The sequence below is a fragment of the Vombatus ursinus genome, unplaced genomic scaffold (assembly GCF_900497805.2).
Source record: "Vombatus ursinus unplaced genomic scaffold, bare-nosed wombat genome assembly UNPS02004577.1, whole genome shotgun sequence".
NCBI classification, from domain to species: domain Eukaryota; kingdom Metazoa; phylum Chordata; class Mammalia; order Diprotodontia; family Vombatidae; genus Vombatus; species Vombatus ursinus.
This window is the reverse complement of record NW_020944355.1, coordinates 2537773-2558633: the sequence shown is the minus strand read 5'-3', so window position 1 is coordinate 2558633 and position 20861 is coordinate 2537773. Positions and strand designations below refer to the sequence as shown.

Sequence of the window (20861 nt, the reverse complement as noted above, 5' to 3'; positions counted from 1 at the left end):
ACACACACACACACACACACACACACACACACACACACACACACACACCAAATCAGAGTTCATATTGGAGGGGAAGGCAGTAGTAACTGGAGGGACCTTGAAGGGTCTTCTGCAGAAAGGAGGATTTGAACTGAGACCTGAAAGAAGCCAGGGAAGCTAAATGATAGATGTAAGGAAGCATGTCAGATACTGGGGGCAGCCAGGGGAAAGTCATGGAGTATAGACTGGTGAGCATGAGGAACAGCAGAATAGGCCAAAGTAGCTGGATCATAGAGTATATGGAAGGGAGAAGAAGGGAAAGGAACTTCTCCATAAATTAAATTCTCATGAAACAAACAGAAATGATGATGGAGAGGAGGAGAAGGGAGAGAGAGACCAATGCGGATGCAGAGAAACCTCAAAAACAAACTCAGATTTAAAAAAAAACAAAGTATTGGGCATGGAACTGAGAGCAGGTATCTCAGGCTGAATACAAAAGAGGACAACTTTGTAACAATTGTGTCATTCCCCAAATGACCAGGGGATGGGGAAGAACAATCAAAAATCTGGGTTGGGTTGGGTTTGAAGCTCTGTTGGGGCCCTGAAAATGGTCATGGAAAGGAATCCAACCACTCCCTGCTTAGGCTCCATGCAGTGATGGTTATAGACAGTGGTGACAAGGCTGAATTCCTCACCTTTTATTTTGTTTTTCTTTTCTCTTCCAAGGGAAATGCTCTTTGGACAGGAAAGTATAAAATAAAATGAGTTAGCAGGGAGTAGAGAGCCAAGGTAAGTGAGGTCAGGCAGCATATAGTGATGATGAACTCATCAATGAGTTCAAGTCATCAGGCCCAGCTGAATTTCATTGCAGGGTGGTGAGAGAGCTGACAGATGTGAATGCTGGGCCAGTGCCAGTGTGTGAGGAAATGTGATAGAAAGGAGGCACAGTCCTCGAGAAAGGGAACTAGCCCCCTTTTCAAAAAGGGGACATGGAGATATTCTGCAAAGTATAGACCTGACAAAATTCTAAAAAATGTGTTATTAAGGGGATGGTTTGGGAACATCTAGAAAAGGAAACAGTGATCATAAAGAATCTGCATGGTGGCCACAGGCCCAGGTCATACCAGATGAACCTCATTTCCTTTTTTGACTGGGTAACTAGACCACTTAATGATACTTGCACTACCAACCCCATGGGGTTTTTGTTAGCAAAGTTCTTTCTGAACTACAAAATGCTATATAAATGTGAGCTGCTGTTTTTCACTTTCCTTACAGTATGTGTCTGGAAAACATCTGATAAGCATTGGTATGTGATGAGTTCCTCCACTGAAGAGAGGAAAGATAGTTAGCCCAAAGAAGAGAAATCATAGCAAGGGACATAAAGACCATTCATGTGGGAAATGGTTTTAGTTTGTTCTTCTTGGTCCCAGAGGGGCCAGAAGCAAGTGATAGAAGTTACAGAGGGACAGATTTTGGCTGATAAAAGGGAAAATTTGCAAACAATTGGGGCTATCTCAAAGTTGAATGGGCTACTTTATGGGAGGCCTTTGGTCACCGTCTGGAAGGCCATCATCAGTGGTGTGGTAGAGGAGATTCAGGTATTGGTAAATTAGGTGGCTTCTGAGGTCCCTTCCAACCCTGAGATTCTAGAATTCAGCGATAACTCTCTACCTTGTTTTTATGGAGTTTGAAGGGATTTTTCCTTCCTGTGGGTAAAATTGTTCTTGAGAAATCACCCTGGCACCATTATCTCTTCGTGACTTCTCCATGCTCAACGTCTTTATGAGACCATTAAACAGATAAACTCTTAGCTCTTCTCTTTTGGGTGATCTGCCCCAGTCTCCCCACTACCAAAGAAGCAACATGTTTAAAAGTAACAAAGCATCAAATCTAGTCATGTCAAACTGAAAACATAGTGCATCATTTATAGCATTTTACCCCAGATTGTCAGTTTATAACAGCAAACAAATGACATTCTTACATGCAAGAAGGCAGTGGTGAGATATTGCTGCTCTCAGAGACAGCCGTGAGCAGGAAAGCATCAAACTGTGTACACATTGGCAGGAGGCAGCTCTCAAACCTAACCCTTATTGTTGCAAAGTTTTGGGTAAGAAATAAAATCCACTGTGTCTGTAATCTCCTTACATCCCCTTGGAAGTTATTTGTCCAACATGTCAAGTCTAATGGACAGATCTCTCTTCACCAATAAATAAGGCAAATTACCCAGAAGATTCATGATGAAGCCAGAAAATACCTCTATAAATTATGGGATACTACCTAGGGAAGAAGGAGGTAGCAGAGATGGCAGCAGATCATTAACATAGTAAGAAAAGGATATTCCAGTCAATGGCTAGACACTGATGTTTGGCCAAATCCAGATGATGAATAAGAGAATAATCACCAGGGAGGTGTTTTTTACATTGTGTAATACAGCTGGTCTGTTATTGATTGTTATTATTGTTCATCCTTTGTTCTTAAAGAACATCAATGACATCACAAGGCTGATATTTTGACCTTCGTGTGAAATACATTTAAGTGAGGTAGAGCTGTACAAAGTCATCAGCCTCATTCTCTTCTCAGGAGAGTCCAGTGACAAGGCGAATCCTGCAAGAATATTGCTTTGAATTCCTCCACTCCAGGCCTTCCTTTGCCCCATTTCTCAGCCTCAAAATTGCCACCATAGATTTTTGTTGCAACATCTGGATATCTATCATGTACAGGTTCATGGGTCCATATGGACCATGCTCATATTATAACATGCATTTGGATGGCCTGTCCATTGAGCTAGATCACCAACATAGAAACACACACACAGAATTCTACAGATACAGCATTAGTTGAGCTCACAGTTAAGTAGAAGAAGCATAGCAGTCTGGGTAGGTAACATTGGAGAAATTGTACAGTGCTCTGAATGATCCCACTCTACTCTCTACCACACAAAAAAGTCAACAAAATACTAACATTTTTTTAGCACCAGTATTCTCCTGGTTATCTCTTTGTGATTCATGGGGTACTATTATTACAAGAGCCTTCATTAGTCATGTCATCTCTCCTCGCCTCAGTTCCCTTATCTTTAAAATGAATGTTAGACTAGATAGCCTCTGGGAGCCCTCCAGATTGAGCTCTGTGGTCTCCGTTGGGTCAAGAGGAATGGATAATACATGTGCGAGCTGTGATTTCATGTATGCAAGTACCTCCCAGTGTAGAAACTCTCTCCACTGATACATTTTGAGCACTTGTCCGTAGGCAGCCAAGCTTATGTGGCACAGTGGATAGAGTGCCAGGCCTAGAATCAGGAAGATCTGTTTTCAAATCTCACTTCAGACAGTTACTAGCTGTGGGACCCTGAGAAAATCTCCTAATTCACTGTCTGCCTCAGTTTATTCATTTGTAAAATGGGGATGATAATAATAACACCTCTCAGGGTTGTTGTGAGGATCAAATGGAGATAATAATTGTAAAATATTTAGTACAGTGCTTGACATGTAGTAAGAGCTATATAAAGTTCTCTATTCGCTATTATTATTGGACTACTGCCTAGGTGACTTAGAGGTTAATTGATTTGCTTATGTTCACACAGCTTGTATTTTTTGGAGCCAGGATGTGAACCCAGGTGTTCTTGTCACATTTTTTAAAATGTTGTATTGATGCTTTTTTTTTTTTTACATTTGAAGTAATTTTCCAATACACACCCTCCAAAAGAACACCTTTGACGAAGTAGAGTCTAAGTGAAACAAATTGCCACATTGATGGTGTCTGATAACATATGCCTTGTTCTTTGCCTCTGTCCAATCACATATCTACCAAGGGATGCCCCATCATCATTGCATTGACCAGAGTTTTGATGACTTTTAATGCCTTTTCCATGATTTTATATATATATATATATATATGTATATAGTACCCTCAGTTTTGCTTGCTGTGTTCACAGAAGTCTTCTGAAGTTTCTTTGAATTCTTCATATTTAATGTCTCTTGATCAAATATGAAGATACTCATCAATTCAGATGATTCCCCCAATGATGCAGTTCACAATCCATCAGCGCTTTCACCTGATGCTGTGAGGACAGCATGAGCCTGCTCTGTTTTATCCCTCACTATCCCCATGTGACCAGCTCCACTTCTTTTTGAATCATACTTTTCCTTGGTGGTGGACTTTACTCCAGTTCTTCTTCTTAGTTCCTTGTTCATATATGTTATGGCCTGCTCACGCCCTCCTTGTGCCTCTCCACTGCCCTCCAGGTGATCCTTATTTTCATTTCTTCTGATACTGTTGTGTTCCACATCTCATAGCCGTATAACAATAGAGGTAGAATATTTTCATTGATTGTTTTGGGTACATTAACATTCCATTACATCTGTATATTGAGATTGGTTTAACTGTTCACCTATCAATGGATATCCACCTTTTTTCCTAATTCCTTGCCCCCCCCCAACAAGGTACTTCTATAAGTGTTTTCATATCTATGAGATCTCTCCCTCTATCTTTGACTTCCTTTGCTGAAAGGCCTTTCAGTGATATCACTGAACCAACAGTTCAGTCATTTTGAATATCTAGTTCCAAATTGTTTTCTAGAGTAGTTGAACTAGTTCACAGCTCTACTAACAGTATGGTTGTTTCCACACAGCCAGTCCCTCTGACACTGACTCTTTCCATCTTCTCTCAACTTTTCCAGTTTGATGGGTGAGTTAGAAATTCAGAGATGTGTTGATTTTTATTTCTCTTATTCAAGATTTAGAACTTTTTTGCATGTGGTTGTTGAGAGTTTGCATTTTATTGCGTGGGGAGTGTCCATAAACATTTAAAGAAGGGAACAAAAGTCCTCAGGGCACTGAGTACATTGACAGGCACTGAATGGGAACACAACACCGGAATCTCTACCAGGAGAAGGAGTACTCACACCTGAGAGACCATGGATCTTTGAAATTATTCCATTGCTACCATGCACCAAAAAAGAGGACACAGCCTCTGGCCATTAGAACCAGATATAAAGGATATATGGATAGCTAAATTGATTACTCATTAAATGTATAATGTGTTAACTTGATGTAGAAGCAATAGGTTATTGAATATTGTATCATGAAGGAGCCTTGGGATTCATGTATTTAGAGTAACTATTAGTCAAATTTATATTAATTTGTTTTTCCCTTTTTTCGTCAGTGCAGATATACTACGATTCATTATGCCCTCTAGGCTCAGTTGCCATATTTCTATATGACTAGTACTTCCTCTTTGGGTTTGGCTATAGCTTGCTTTGTGTTTATTTTCAGGCATTCTATAGATCTTAGTATATGAGGCTGGGTTTGTTTTGTTTTTACAACTACTTTAAGCCTTTTATTACTGACCATTCAGTATACTTTTAATACCTGGAAAAATACTCCAACAGATCTGAAAAGAGCACACCCAGTCCTTACTACCTCACCCCCAGGGCGCTTTGGCGAAACATGCTCAGCCTTTTTAATGACCTTCTTTGTACCCTCGAGTCACATGGGGGGCAATCTAGCTATAATTCAGTAAGATTTCAATTCCATCCTGTATAACATTCCACCTTGTCATCAGCAATCTCGGCAAATGCGACAGCCCATTTCATCTGTCAGTGCTGGGTACTGCAGGGACCACCAAAGGTGGGTGACGGCTGGGAGGAATGGAGACTGAGATCTCTAGGAAAGAGGATTTTGAGGGAGCTGCTGACTGCCCAGCTCCCCACTCTCCACAAAAGCAAGCCAACCAGAGAGCTTAAATCCCAGAGAGCTTATGGTGTGATTTGAGGAAGAATTTGTTTGTAAGAAAGGTGATTAAATATCCGAATAGGCTCCTGTGGGACACCATGTCATCTGGCCCACAGGCAGGAGTCTAGAATAAGCATGACCTTGGGCTCTGGGCGACTGTGATTCTACCTGCCAAGGTCATTGAAATTCTCTTCGTCTCTTTCTTGGGTGTACTAAACACCCAGCCCACCTTTAGTGCCAACTGAAATCTGACCTCAAGGGCTTTCTTTCCCATTACCTGAGACATCATTAAACCAAGGAACGAACCCTAGACCAGTTGCTGTAGAGCCCCACTTGTTATGCCTCCCTCCTCAGTAGACATTTTTCCATTAAAATATTCTACCAATTATTTTCTTTGGGATTTCATTCCAGTCCTTTGCTGCAAGATAAAAATAAAAGACACCTTATATTTATAAAGCACCTTTCTATAGGAGCTCAAAGTACTTCATAGATGTTATCAAGTTCAGGGTCACAGAGGCATGTCGAACTCAATTGTTTTTATCTTTCCCAGATAGAAAGTGGGATGCTCAAATTTGCACCAAGAAAAATGTGTCTGCAGAAACCTGCTGCATCTTCAAACCTCTGCTGGGCTGCAGATTGGAGATGAACTTCCAGCTAATCAGAGTTCAGCAATTCTAATGGGCTGTGACAGGAGAGGCAGCTTTGCCTTCTAACTTCAGATCACATGTGTTTTGCAGTTGTAAGGCAAATTTTTAAAAGAAGGCCTTCGGGATCACAGCCAGCCTTCATTATCGGCGCATGACCACTTTGTAACCAACTGCAAGTGGAATACCCAAAGAGATTTGCACATAACAGCCTGTTTCTTTCTTCTGGTTTTTAATAATTTACCTTAGAGATTCTCTTCACTACCACACTGGTACACAAAGATCTGTTTGTCTGTCAAACCTCCAGCTCTGTACGGACAGCATGTGAGAGGTGCATTAATTTTGAATTTGTTTCCTAAGGAAGCTCGGCAGTGAGCTGCTTGGGCTTGAATATAAGAGGGCTGCTTCAGTGAATCCCAGCAAACACCAGAAGCAATGCGTGCTTGCTTCCTATTTGCAAAGACTTCTTGGGCAGCAGATTGTTTTCTTCTGTGAATCATTTTCTCTGCCAAGAGAGTCATGTATAGCCATGAATTCAGAGGAACTTTGGTGTAAACTCTCTGCCCCCATCTTCTTTGCTGTTAATCCCAAATTATATCCAATAATGGTAAAGCAGCACCTGATTAAGGACCCAGTGTAATGGTCTTGCCTCATGTACAAAATGGCATTCTCCCATTCACATTTGTGTCTGAGGCTCCGGCAAGAAGTTTTAGTTGGGAAAACTAGAATGATAAGAGCTGTGTCTTACATAGAATTGTAGATTTAGACATGGAAGGGAACTGCACTCAAGTCCAAACCCCTTATTTTATACTTAAGGAAACTGAGGTCCCAGGAAGGGCCATGAATTGAACTCAAATCCTCTGCCAAATTCAATGTTTTTTTCCACTTTACTATAATATTGGCAACATCAGATTAACCAAACAGTAGAATTTCTTTTTTTTTTTAAGCTTACCCAGCTACTGAGATTTAAAGTTAATGAATCATTTACTCTCTCTTCTCAAATTTTCATGTATATGTGGTGTATCATGCCAGTAGAATATAAGTTCCTTGAGAGCAGGGACGGTGCCATTTTCTTTACTAGCATGGACACTGTCTTAGTTCAAACCTTTATAAGATCTCATCTGGCACATTGTATTAGCTTCCTAATTTTCTTTCTACCTCCAGTCTCTTCTTTCTCCAATCCATCCTCTTAGAACTCAGCATTCCATCTCCTAGCTCCACACCTTTGCGCAGGCTGTCGCCTCATTCTGGAAATGTACTCCTTTCTCACCTCGCCCTCTTAGAATCCTGAGCATTCCCTTCAAAGTTCAACTCGGATTCTACCTCCCAAGGGAACCTTTTTCTCATTCTCCTCCTTAGGAGTATTCTCTCCCTCCTCAAAACTTCGTGTATATGTTTATTTACATGTTGTATTTATTGTATTTATTTATTTGTTTACATGTAAGTTCCCTTGCTGCTTTTCACTTTGTCCTTGTACCCCCAGCTCCTCACATAAGATAAGAGGACCTTCCATTTGGAGGTGGAAGCAAACATAGTAGGCATTGAGTCCAACCTTGTCGTTTTGGCAGTGATACCTCGAGGGCTTTAGTGACTTGCTTGGTAGCTACAAAGGTAGCAAGTAGCAGAGCCAGGATATGGCAGGGTGCACCCTGACTACAAAGCCACAACTTTGGCCACTGCCCCATGCAGCTTTTTATCTTCCAGACTGGGCTCATGCTATTTCCTGCCCTGTGTTCTGAAAGTCAGAAAAACTTGCCATGTGCTTTCCTAAATCTCTGCATTTGTTCACATAGTTCACTGTACATATTTAGGTCTTCATAAATGTTTGCGGGATTGAATTGACCACATTCTCTACAACCTTTGTTCAGGACCACTAATTTGGGCCTTTGTTTCCATTGTAAAGATGCCAAACTCGAGATTTTATTTTGCTTGGACATTATTCAGGGATATTAGTGACAATAATAGCAGATAACAAGATTTTCAGAATTTCTCTTTTTATGGTTAGTATTTTTAAAATTTGTTGCCTTTCTGTTTTGGGGTTTTGTTTTTGATTTTGTTTTGTTTTGTTTTGTTTTATCTTAGCATGCCCAGTTTGGTCTTATTTTGGTGAGTGCTTAAAGAAATTTTCCTTTAATGACTGCTTTGGCTGCACTCTAAAATGTTACATATATTGTCTGATTGTTATTTTCTTTGATAAAATGATCTATTATTTCTCTGAATTTTGTTCTTTCACATACTCTTTTTTTTTAGGATTGGATTATTTAGTCTCCATTTAAGCATGATGCTTTTCTTGAGATGCCTTTTATTGATTATAATTTTAGTGCATTTTGGTCAGGAAAGGGTATTTAATATTTCTGCTTTTGTGTATTTGAGGGTTTTCTGCTCTAAGCACATGGTCAGTTTTTGTATCATTGCTATGCAAATCTGAGGAGTATGCATACTACTTTCAATTCCCATTCAATAATTACCAGAAATCCATCATATAAAACTTTTCTAAGATTCTTTTCATCTCCTTAAATTTCTTTCTGTTTACATTTTTATTAGATTTATCTAGGTTTGAAAAGGACACATTGAGGTCCCAGCTACTATAGCTTTGTTGTCTATTTGTCCATATAGTTCCATTAGCTCTTCCTTTAAGTACTTATATGCTAATACCATTTTTGCATATATATTTTAAAATACAGATATTATTTCATTAACTACAGCGCTTTTAAGCATAATGTCATTTTATTGCTTCTCTCTTTTAACCTTTTCTCTTTTTAGTGATGTCTGAGATTAGGATTGCTCTTTTTTTTTGTTTGTTTAAATAAATTCTACATTAGCTCCTCATTTTAACTCCCCGGGTTTGTTTCAAGTGTGTTTCTTGTTTAAAACATCTTGGTGGATTTTGCTTTCTAATCTATTTTGTTGCTCCATTCTCCTTTATGGGCAGCTGGATGGTACAATGAATAGAGTACCAGGCATGGAGTCAGGAAGACTCATTTTTCTCAGTTCAAATGTGGCCTCAGACACTTACTGGCTATGTGATCCTGAGTGAGTCACTTAACCCTGTTGCTTCAGTTTTGTCATCTGTAAAAGGAGCTGGAGAAGAACATAGCAAAGTGGAAACAAAGGCCCAAAGTTGGTCCTGAATAAAGCTTACATAGGATGTGGTCAATTCAATTCCATAAACATTTATGAAGCCCTAAATGTGTACCCATCATACTTTTCAAACTTAACATGTTCCGCATGGGACATGTTCCCTATTCCTCTTGAGGGTGCCACCATGCACCCATTCATCCAGGCACACCACCTCAGGGTCATCCTCCTTTCCTTACTCTCATTCACTCCATGTAGACTGTCAGTTTCCAAATGTCATCCTTTCTCTGTCCACAACCCCTCTAAACACATCCCCTTTTCTCCACTCACATGGCTACCGCCCTGGTTCAGGCTCTTAGCATTTCTCACCTGGACTACTATGAAGGCCTAATCAGTCTTCCTGCTAAAGGGGCATAAAAGTGTAGCTCCAGGAGGGGGTTGCTCAATGAGGAATTTATTCATAGAGCCTGGCCAGTTAGATAATTATATTTAATTCTTCTTTCTCTGTTTTAGAAATTATTTTAAAAATAAGCATTTCTTGAGCATTTATAATCAAATCAACATATATTTACTGCTATTAATAACTAACATTTTTAGAATCTTTTCAGTTTTCTAAAGCAGTTTCTAAAGCAGAAGATATTACATGGACTATAATTTCCATTTTCTAGATAAGAAAATATGGCACAGAGAATGACATGGCTTGGCCAAAGTCATCCAATTGGCAAGTGATAGAGCTAGAATTCCCCCTCAGGTGTCCTGCTCCCACTTCCTGTGGTCTTTCCACTATGCTCCTCTATAGTTCGACTTTTTGCCAATGTTATCATCGCTCCTGAGTGGGACACAAATATAATATATATATATATATATATATATATATATATATATATATATATATATATATACACACACGTGTGTGTGTGTGTGTGTGTGTGTGTGTGTATGTATGTAAAGGTCTGTGAAGGAAAAGAGCACTGTTGAGATGACCTTAGAGGTCATCTTGCAAAACATCTTCATTTTATGGGGAAACTGAGGCCTCCGGAAGTTAGGTGACCTCAAAATCACACATAGTAAATGTCAGAGGTGGCATTTGAACTCACATGCAGCAGATCCAGGATTAAAATCACAATCTTCTGGTCCCACGTGGACATCTTTCCATAGATTACGCTAGACTAGCAGATGGTCAAGTGAATTGGGATGTTGGAGACTGTTGAAGGAGAAAAGGAGTCTGGACCCTTGTTCATGTATTGAAATTAAACTTAGACATCTCATTTCCTTTCATTGAGCCTCTGTAAATGCTTAGCTTTAGTTTTCTATAACTAATTTGCATCAGGTTTTTTTTTTCCCCACATCTCTTTATCTCATCAGAATCAAACCTTATTTAAAGTTAATAACCAACTAATATGGAAATATTTTACATGATTGCACATGTATAACCTATATCAGATTGCTTCACATCTGAGGAAGGGTGAGGGAAGGGAGAGAGGGATAGAATTTGGAACTCAAAACTTTAAAAACCCCAAATGTTAAAATGTTAAAAATTGTTTTTTACATGTAATAAAGTACCTAAAAAAATTAAGTTAATGGCCAAGCCATCTAGAAAACCAAACTTCTTGTCTTATCTCTCCAAATAGCTCCCTTCCCATTTTCCCTGTTCTTGCCAGTGGCATACCCATTTGCCCCGACACTCAGGCTTGAAACTTGGAAGTCACATTAGCCTTTTCCTTCTCCATATGTCATTATTCAGTCAGTCACCAAGTCTTGTTGACTTGCCTTTAATTCTTTCTTGCACCTTGCCCTTCCTTTTCTTTTTTAATTTTTTAAAACTTATACTGATATCTTTTTAGTGGGTAGAGTACTGGACTTGTGTCAGGAAGACCAGCCTCAGACACTTACTGTGTGTGACCTTAGGCAAGTCATTTAACCTCTGTTTTCCTCAATTTCCTCTATTGTAAAGTGAGGATAATAACAGGGCTGTTTTGAGGATCAAATGGAATAATGTTTGGGAAATATCTAGCCCAGAGGCTGGCATATAGTCACTATATAAATGCCAGTTTTCATTTCTTTATTTTTTTGTTTGTTTATTGTATGAGGATAGGGTATACTGAATGGCTTCTGTCAGTCAGTCAACCAACCAGCAAGCATAATTAAGCACTTACTATGTTCCGGGTACTATGTGAGGCATTGGAGATCCAAAAATAAGAGAACTAGTGCCACATATGTATGTAGAGATATCCAAAATAGATGCAAAGTCATTTTGGTGAGGAAGGAATTAACCACTAGTAGAAGGGTGGGGTTGTCATGTAAAAGATGGAGTTTGAGCTAAGCCTTGAAGGAAACAAGGCATTCTAAGAGGCAACAGTGAAGTACATTCCAGGCGTTAGGAATAGCTAGTGGAGCGGCATGAGGAAAAGATTATGGAGCGTTTTGTGTGAGGAGAATCAGGCAGACTAGTTTACCCCAACCATAAAATTTGGGGAGGGGAATAACGTAAAATAATGTTGGAAAGGTAGGTTTCAAATAGTCTCAGAAGGGATTTTAAAGCTAAATAGAAAAGCTTATATTTGATCCAAGAGGCAATAGGGAACCACTCCAGTTGATTGAGTAGGGGAGTGACATGGTCAGATGTACATTTTAGGAAAATCACTTTGGCAGCTTTGTAGAGGATGGGCTGGAATGGAGAGAGACACATTGAAACAGACAGACCCCTAGGACCTAGGATAGGGAGTCCAATTAGGAGACTATTTAAATAGGTCAAACAAAAGGCCTGTACATGGGTTATGTCCTTGTCATTAGAGATTGAGATAATTGCAAGAGAGATTGTGGATATAGAAATAAGATTTGGCCACTAGTTGGCCATGTGAGATTAGAGTGAGTGAGGAATCAAGGAAAACACTGAGGTTACAGGTCTGGGAGGATGGTGATACCCTCAACAGTCATAGAGAAGTGGTGAAGAAGGGAGATTTTGGGAGGCAAGATACTTAATTCCAAAAGAGAAATTTCATTTAGAATAACTACTGAGTATATAAAATACTTGGGAGTTTACCTACTGAGACTCACGCAAGAACTATATGAATATAATTATAAAACACTCTTTGGGAAAGAAAGACAAACCTAAGTAATTGAAGCAATTGGTTGTTCATGGATAGGCAATGCCAATATAATAAAAATGCCAATACAACCTAAATTTATTTGTTTATTCAATACTATAACAATGAAACTACCGAAGGATTACTTTTTGGGGCTAGGAAAATGAGTTTTGGATATGTTGAGTTTGAGACGACTGCAGGATATCCAATTTGAGATGTCTAAATGGCAGTGAGCGAGACTAGAATGGAAGAGAGAGACTGGACTTTAGAGGGCGGGTAGGGAGTAATGTATAATGAGGTTGAAATATACGAAAATACTCATGTTTCATTTTTTTTTTTTACGCAATTGGGGTTAGGTGACTTGCTCAGGGTCACACCGCTAGTGTCAAGCGTTTGATCTGAGGCCGGTTTTGAACTCAGGTCCTCCTGACTTCAGGGCCAGTGCTCTATCCACTGCACCACCTAGCTGCCCCCTCATGTATTCTTAAGTAAACAATCAGGAAAACATACACAAGAACTACAACAAATAGCATGCTCACATTGGATGTCTCCAGCAGAACCTCCTTGGAACAGGGAAGCAGACATTATCCTACAAAATTTGCCATGATTTTCTGAAACTGACCCTGAAACTATAAGCTGAGAAAGGAAAGGGAGGGGAACAATGTTGAAGAGCCAGTGTTGTAATGTTTGTTTTGTTTTCAAGTTGTCTAGTAAAGTCAGAAAGATGTGCTTGCTGCTTCAGATTAAAAAGTGACCTGCATGTGGCTGCTCCCCTTAGATGTGAACTATTTGGAATTTTCTGAACCCATTTCATCCATTTCTTACAGCCTAATTGGAATAAATGAGGTCTTAGCATTTACGTGAGCTTTTTTGCATTTGACATTTTTAGTCCATAGGTCTCGTTTGTTAATTATGCACAGCAAGGGAAATAAGATTTTTAATTTATTCATATTTTTTCAGCAAAGCAAGAGAGATTTCAGCAAGAGATTTAAAATGAGGTTGGTGAATATATTTTGCAGTAAATTTTTTGTTACTTTGCTTCTTTTCACCAATTCTTGGGAAATAGATTTGTTTCTAAGTTTATTTTTTTCGCAAATGCATTTATATTTTTATCAGTCTGCTGTTCACACATGCTCTCAATTAGCACCCTTTAGCCATGACAGAATCCTAAACCGCAAAACAACTTTAGGCATTTGGTGTTCCCATCCACTAAGCAATAATGATGCATGGCTACCTCCCAGTGATGTTTAAAGATTCCTGAATTATAGTTAGAAAGGCAGTGTTATAAACAGGAAATGGTGTTGATCACAGCCCATTATTTGGGAGTTTAGAGTTTTGTTTTTAATGTCTTACCATTGGTCATTTGTTACCCTATATTTTTAATAAAATTTTTATTTCACAAGTTTATTATTATTTATGCTTGAGATGGTTAGAAAAAAAACCACTCTAGCCTGGTGCCTAGAAAGCTGGATTTAGAATCAAGAACAGCCAGATTCAAATCCTGTCTCAGTCAGTTACTCGTCGTGTGTCCCTCACCCAAGTTGCTTAACTTCTCTGTGCTTCGGTTTCCCTATCTGTAAAATGAGTGGACTACTAGGACCTATTTCCCAAGGTGGTTTTGAAGATCCAGTGAGGTAATGTGTATGAAAGTGCTTTGTCAACCTTAAAGCATCATGCAAATAGCAGCTCTTCTTTTTCTTATTTCGTTCTCTTCCTTTTTGATGAGATTCAAATAAAAACGGTTCTGGCACAAGCCATCATCCTGTCAGCATGCCTTTATATTTAGGGTTGTACAGACTATTTCACAGGTGGATGAAATAGCTGCTTTGAGAAGCTGAATAAAAGTATTCAAATGTAAAGTGCCCGCTCTAGGTTCGCTAGGAGTGTCCTCAGGATGCCGCCAGTAGCAGAGAGGATGATGGAGATGATATTCTTGTCATCCTGTTCCCGTATGGTCTTGAGCTCTTCTACTGGGTCTCACTCTTTTCAAAGCTTTTCCTTACATGTAACTTGGAGATTACACATCTTTAGGATGACAAAATCCATCTAAACTGTTGTTCTTAAGGTTTTTACGGACCAATGTTATGTCTAGGCAAATGGAGCAAGAGATTGGTTTGTGATAATGGCCTGCTTCCTCTTCAGTTCATTGGCTAAAGTCCAGGGAGGACAAAAGAGCACAGTAGCGCCCTGATACATGAACCCCCGGGGGGGTGGAAGTGACAGCACCCCACCCGGGAAGCCTCGAGAGAAGACTGAAGACCATGGCACTTTCCCAAACAGGGATGCCACAGCGGTGCCCAAAGACCACAGCAGTACCATGACAAGGGCAGCTAAGTGTGCCGCTCTCACCACAAACCCTTGAGCTCAGCAGTGCTCCGAGTACAGACACACCAAGGTTAGTGGAAGCCCATAAAAGTCATTCAGGACCACCCAGGGCCTGCCTATGGGAATCAGGAGTGTGAGAAAGCCAAAATCCCAAAACAGAATCCCAAAACAGGAACTTAGGCCAGAGATACAAGCAAACAGAAGAAGAGCTCAGATATTATAGAGAAACAAACCATGGAGAAAGAGTTGCCCAAGAAGGAAACCCGGCAGACCAGAATGATTCCTCAGAGGTTATTCATGGTCCTTTAATTATTGTTGATTGTTATGGTTTTTTCTCAGTCCCTATCCTTCATAACTCTCTACAGATTTGAACACTGTTGAAAATTGGAAAGTGGCAAATTTAGGCTTGATATGATGTAACAGTTGGAGCTGTTGGAATTGACTGCTCGGGGAGGTCATGTTTTCAACCTCATTGATGGTTGGATGACTGACCTTTCTCGTGTGAGGTAAGGGGTGGCCTGTTGTTCAGGTATGGGTTGGAATTGATAGATTTGGTTGTCCCTTTTACAGCAAAGATTTTGTGATTCTCTTAAAAAAGCTGTTTTAAAGGTTCAAACAGCTTTTTAGGAGAATTCCATATTTTTAAGAGAATCAGATGAAAGACATAAATATTTGTGTTTTCTAGGTGAAGCCATATGCATATGACTTGCAGTAATGACTCCTTTTCTTTATGGTTTTGGACCAAAGTAATTTGAGCGCTAGTTTGTATACATGATATAAAGTTTGTCTAGTCAGTCATAACAGGAAAAAAAAATGAAAGCTTCATGGTAGGATATTACACTTGATACTTTATTATACTAGCAACTAATCTGAATTGTTGGGGGAACTAAAGAGTATTGTGGCAGAAATTGGGTTTAGACAAACATCTTGTACAGCATATTGTAATAAACTCAAAATAATTACATGACCTGAATATTAAAGATCATGTCATAAAAAATGCAGAAGAGAATCAGATCGGATACCTTTCATAACTCTAACTAGGGGATGAATTCCGAATCAAACAAATGAAAACGTTTTACATGGACAATTAATGAAAGTAGAATTAAAAAAAAAAAAGAAATGATCAACTAGTGAAAAACACTTGAATCAAATATCTTAGATAAGGGTCTAATATACAAGGCATATGAGCAGCCAATGAAATAACGAAGACCAAAAGTCATTCCCCAATAGGTCAGTAATCAAAGGATATAGACGAACAGTTCTCAAAAGAATTACAAACTATAATCATCAAGATAGAAAGATGCTCTAAATCACTAACAATAGAAATGGAAATCAAAACAATTCTAAGGTTTCATCTCATATACAGCAAATTGGCAAATGTGATAAAAGATGAGAAGAGTTAAAAATTGGAGAGGCTGTAGAAAGATGGGCTATTGATGGAGCTGTGTTTGTCCAAGACTTTTAGGAATCAATTTGGAATTATTATAAGAAAGTGATTAAAATTGTCCAGAGATCACAATGCAAGGTGGATGCTTGAAGGAAGTCAGTGATAGAAAGGCCTCACGTTTACCAAAATATCGACTGGCAGCACTTTTTGTCAAAATAAAGAAGAAACAAATTTGATCCTCCTTTGATTGGAGATTGGCTAAACAAATGGTGGTACATAAATGTAACAAAGTATTAATTTGAAATAAGAAACAATGAATATAATAAACACAGAAAAGCACAAAGTTTGGATGAACTGATTCCAAGGCAAGGAGAACTCTATGTATGAATGAATGAGAAAGCATTATTAAGTGCTTAGTGAGAAATTCTCGTGGCCAAGCTAGGTCCCAAAAAAAGAAATATGAGACGGCATTTCTCTTTCTGCTTTGCAGAGGGGAGGGATTATCAATGTAGAACACTGCATAGAATATCAGATTTTTTTCAGTGCCATTTTCCTAAACATTTTTTTCCTCATTTTCATTCTTTGTTATAAAGGATAGTTTTCCATAGATGATATAAAAATAAAGACATCAATACAAGCTCTTTTGTGTTTTTTATTTTTTTTTTTTTGGTTTGTTTTTTAGACCCCTATCTGATCCAAGAGGAATCCAATTGGCTACTATTTCTGGTCACTTTGTGTTAACCTCTCAGATGTGCTAATAGAATATTCTGATTCTCTTGTGAGTTATCAATATATTTCCAGAACAAATGACAGCATCCTGAAATATGGTCTCCTTATACCTCGGAAGTGGCTGATTCTCGTTGGCCCAAGAGCAAAAAAGATGTTTACTGCATTTCTAATGATTTGTTTAAACATACTAAAGCACTGTGATAATCATAGATATTTCATCTCTGTAATAATGTTACAGACTGCTACATTCTCTGGATCATTAGGTATATACTTAAAAAAGGCAATTAGGTGTGTGATGAAATAATGAATTATTAGCTGAGTTGATTATGTTAAACCTTCATTTTACGTTTATCAAAACATATTCTGAATTTTAGTCTGTTAAAAAGAAATACTTTTATCATCCATTTTTAACATTTGCGTTTTTCTAATATTTGGGCCCCCAAGAAATACTGTCTGAAGCTTAGGTTGCTTCTAACGTTTTATACTTGATGAGATATGGTCTCCAGATAAATTATTCCCTTATTTTTTCTCCAAAGCACACACATTTATCTTCGGGAAGTTGAAGTTTCTCCCCTCTCTGCATGTAAACATGATTTGTAAAATCTTCACTACCTCCAAATATTCGGTACCACCATCATAGGTATTGAGAATGTTTTGTGTTTTGTATTCTGTAATGCAGGAAGCAGTGAAGGAAAACAACAAGAGAAGAGAAATAGAGGAGAAGAGCAAGAGAGCCAAGCTTGCCAAAGAGAAAGCTGAGCAAGAAAAGATGGAACGACAGAAGAAGAAGAAACAGCTGATGGAGACGAACAAAGGTATGGCCCTCTTCGAGACACAGCTATCTGAACGTAGCCAGGGATATTCTGAGTTCAGTGATGGCATTTGTAAGTTTATAACCGCCATGTACAGAGCTGTGTTTTTTGTTCTGTTTAATATTAGAATGTACCCATCTTCCAGTTTTCTGCAGCCCTATTCTCCCTCCTGAGCTCTAGTCTCACATCACCAGCTGCCTATCAAATATTTCCAACTGGAAGTCCTGCAGCCATCCCCAACTCAACATATGCAAGACAGAGCTCATTGTCTTTCTCTGCCACACCCTCTCCTCTTCCAGACTTACCTGTTCTGGTTGAGGGTGTCAACATCCTCCCAGTCACCCAGGCTCAAAACCTCAGTGTCCTTCATGACTCCTCAATCTCCTTCCCTTCCTATGTCCAATCATGCACCAAGTCTTTTTGGTTCTGCCTTCACGGTACCTCTTCTGTCTCTCTTGTTTGCTCCTCTCCAATGGCTGTCTCCTTTGTTCAGGCCCTAAGTATCTCTCACCTGGGCTATTTCAGTACCTCCTTCCTCCAGCTAGTTCTCCCTGCCTCAAATCTTTCCCCTCTCCAATCTGTCCCAACAAATGGAGTTTCCTAAAACACATATCTGGCCCTGTCACTCCCCAGGAAACTCTGGCGGTACCTTCTTGCCCGTTGCATCAAATGTAAACTTCTCTGTCTGGCATCCTGGCCCTAAGCCACCTTTCCACGCTCATTATGTGCTGTTCGCTTTTATGTGCTCTGCAGTCTGGTCCTTCTGAATCCCTTAGTGTTCCTCAGATATGATACTCCACTTTTGGCCTCCATGCTTTTGCATTAGTATTGTGTGGAGCGCCCACTCCTTGCCATCTCCCCTGGGACTACCTCCTTAAAGATCAATTCAAACATCACTCATTCATGAGACCTTTCCTGATTCCTACCCTCTAAATTGCCTTGCGTTTACCTTCTATATACTTATATCCTATCTTTCCCATTAGAATTTATAGACAGCATGTTATACAGAATAAAGGGATTTACTTGGAGTCAGGAGGGCCTAGGTTCATATCCCCACTATTGACACTTAGGAGCTGTGTGACCCTGGACAAGTCACTTAACCTGTCTGTGTTTTAGGCTCCTCTTCTGTGAAACGAGAGGGTTGCACTTAATTGCCTTTAAAATTTCTTTTGTCTCTAAAGCTATGATCCTATGGATGTAAACTCCTTAAGAGCAAGAACTATTTTATTTCTGCCTGTGTATTTCCAGAACCTAGCACAGTGGCTGGCACTTGGTGGATTTTTAATAAATGCTTTTTGAGTTAATTAAGGAAAGAATGGGTGAAGAAGATACAGAAGGATTTTGCAGTGAAGATTGGGCCCCCCAGTGAATTGCCTTAATTTTCTCAATGAAATACAACTTTCTAGTCTGTACTGGGGCAGAGGTCGGGGAGGGCAACAGGTCATTTTAGAAGACTTAAGAAGGAAAGACTTAGAGCAGCTAATAATACTAGTTAATCAGGGAAGAGTAAACATGGCTGTGCTGCATTGAGGGCCCAGTCAAGATAAACTAACTAAAGTTTGTAGTGGGTTTATTTACCATAGATATGTGGCTTAAGCCATCAGTCTTTAATAGCTCTTGAGTAAAAGCAGACATTGAGTCATTTGACACTCTTTCTTCCAGTATACTCTATGTACATGCCAACTTTTCCCACTGATGCTGTGCATATTTGTAAGGCTGGGAGGCAGAGATGTTTTGTAAGGACTGTGCCATTTCAGTAAATGTTTGGTTTTTTTTAATTTGACCTAATTCTATCAAATGGCTGACTGTTCAAGGGAAGTACAGTAGTGGAGATCTATGATCTTTCGTTTTAGGGGTATAGACCCATGAAGTACCCTGAATCTTACACAGCTAGGTGGTACAGCACATAGAACACTGGGCTTGGAATCAGCAGGACCTGAGTTCCAATCCAGCCTTTGACTAGCTGTGTTATCATGGGCAAGCCACTTAACCCCTATTTGCCTCAGTTTCCTCATCTGTAAAATGGCGATAATCATAGCATCTACCTCTCAGGGTTGTTGTGAGGATCAAATGAGATGATAATTGTAAAGTAGTTAGCACAGTACTTATCGCATAATAAGTATTACATAAATGAGACTGTGGAAAGAGTGGGAAAGGACGACATCTAACTAAAGGGAAGTTTATTCAAGTCAGAACGGGGCTTCCTTCATAAGGGTGCCCTGGGAAAGGAGGGCAGAGACAAAGATGAATGGGCATCAGGTAGCTCAGAGGGAAAACAGGGAAAGGAGCATCTTGCCTTGGGTGAGGTTAACTCTGAATTGTAGAAATCAGTTTGAAAAATGGTGAGAGTCTGCTTCCCTTTGGGTGGAATCAAGTAGAACTCCCGGATGGCAGTAATCTGTTCTTTCTCTAGCTACCAGGGAAGAGGGCTTTGAGCCAGCAGGAGATCAAATTGGGCATCTGGGTCGATAAATACCTAAAGCAAATTGTTTTCCTTCGTGTGTGGGTGGATGGCAGGGGTAGAAGGAGGGGAAGAAGTTTGTGTTCTGGTTGTTAAATTAATTCCCTCTACTTGCTTTTGATTGAGGTGCTATGGCATTCTTTATTGAGGGATATGAGGGCTTCCTGGTATGAATGGGTGTTTCCTTGATGGTTCTGTGGCCTGATGAAGAGCAGTGTGGTATGGGCCTGGTTAGCAAAAATGAATCAATGTTCTTCAGCCAGAGGGGAAAAAAGACAGTGATTGATTCCTGAGCCTCAGCTTTGCCAACTGGAGACTCAAAGAGGTTTGCCATTCAAGGGCCCAAAGAACCATGGCCTCAAAAGGTGATTGAACCAGGGTCAAGCTGAACATGGGGCGACTTAACCTTCACACTCAAAATATATTCATCATTTGTCTATAGGTTGTCTTTTCTACCCAGTTAATAAATGTGACAGATTCATTCCGAGATCAAAATAATGATCAAGATATGAGAGTGGGGTTATAATGATTTGGCAGTTGAACCTACTAATTAGAATCCAGTGTAGTGGTTCTAGATTGAAGATTATGGAATTAAAAGGAGGTCATCACTCGACATGATGCAGTTGGTTTA

The 20861-nt window shown here is 39.5% G+C and overlaps 1 protein-coding gene across 1 annotated transcript in view; it reads left to right on the top strand.

Moving 5' to 3' along the window:
- The window catches only part of DIAPH2 (diaphanous related formin 2), a 770217-nt gene that overhangs the window by 571378 nt on the left and 177978 nt on the right, over positions 1-20861 (top strand). Inside the window, exon 26 of the mRNA XM_027838327.1 lies at positions 17637-17772. Coding sequence (XP_027694128.1) covers positions 17637-17772 — 136 coding nt within the window. The remainder of the gene's footprint in view (positions 1-17636; positions 17773-20861) is intronic.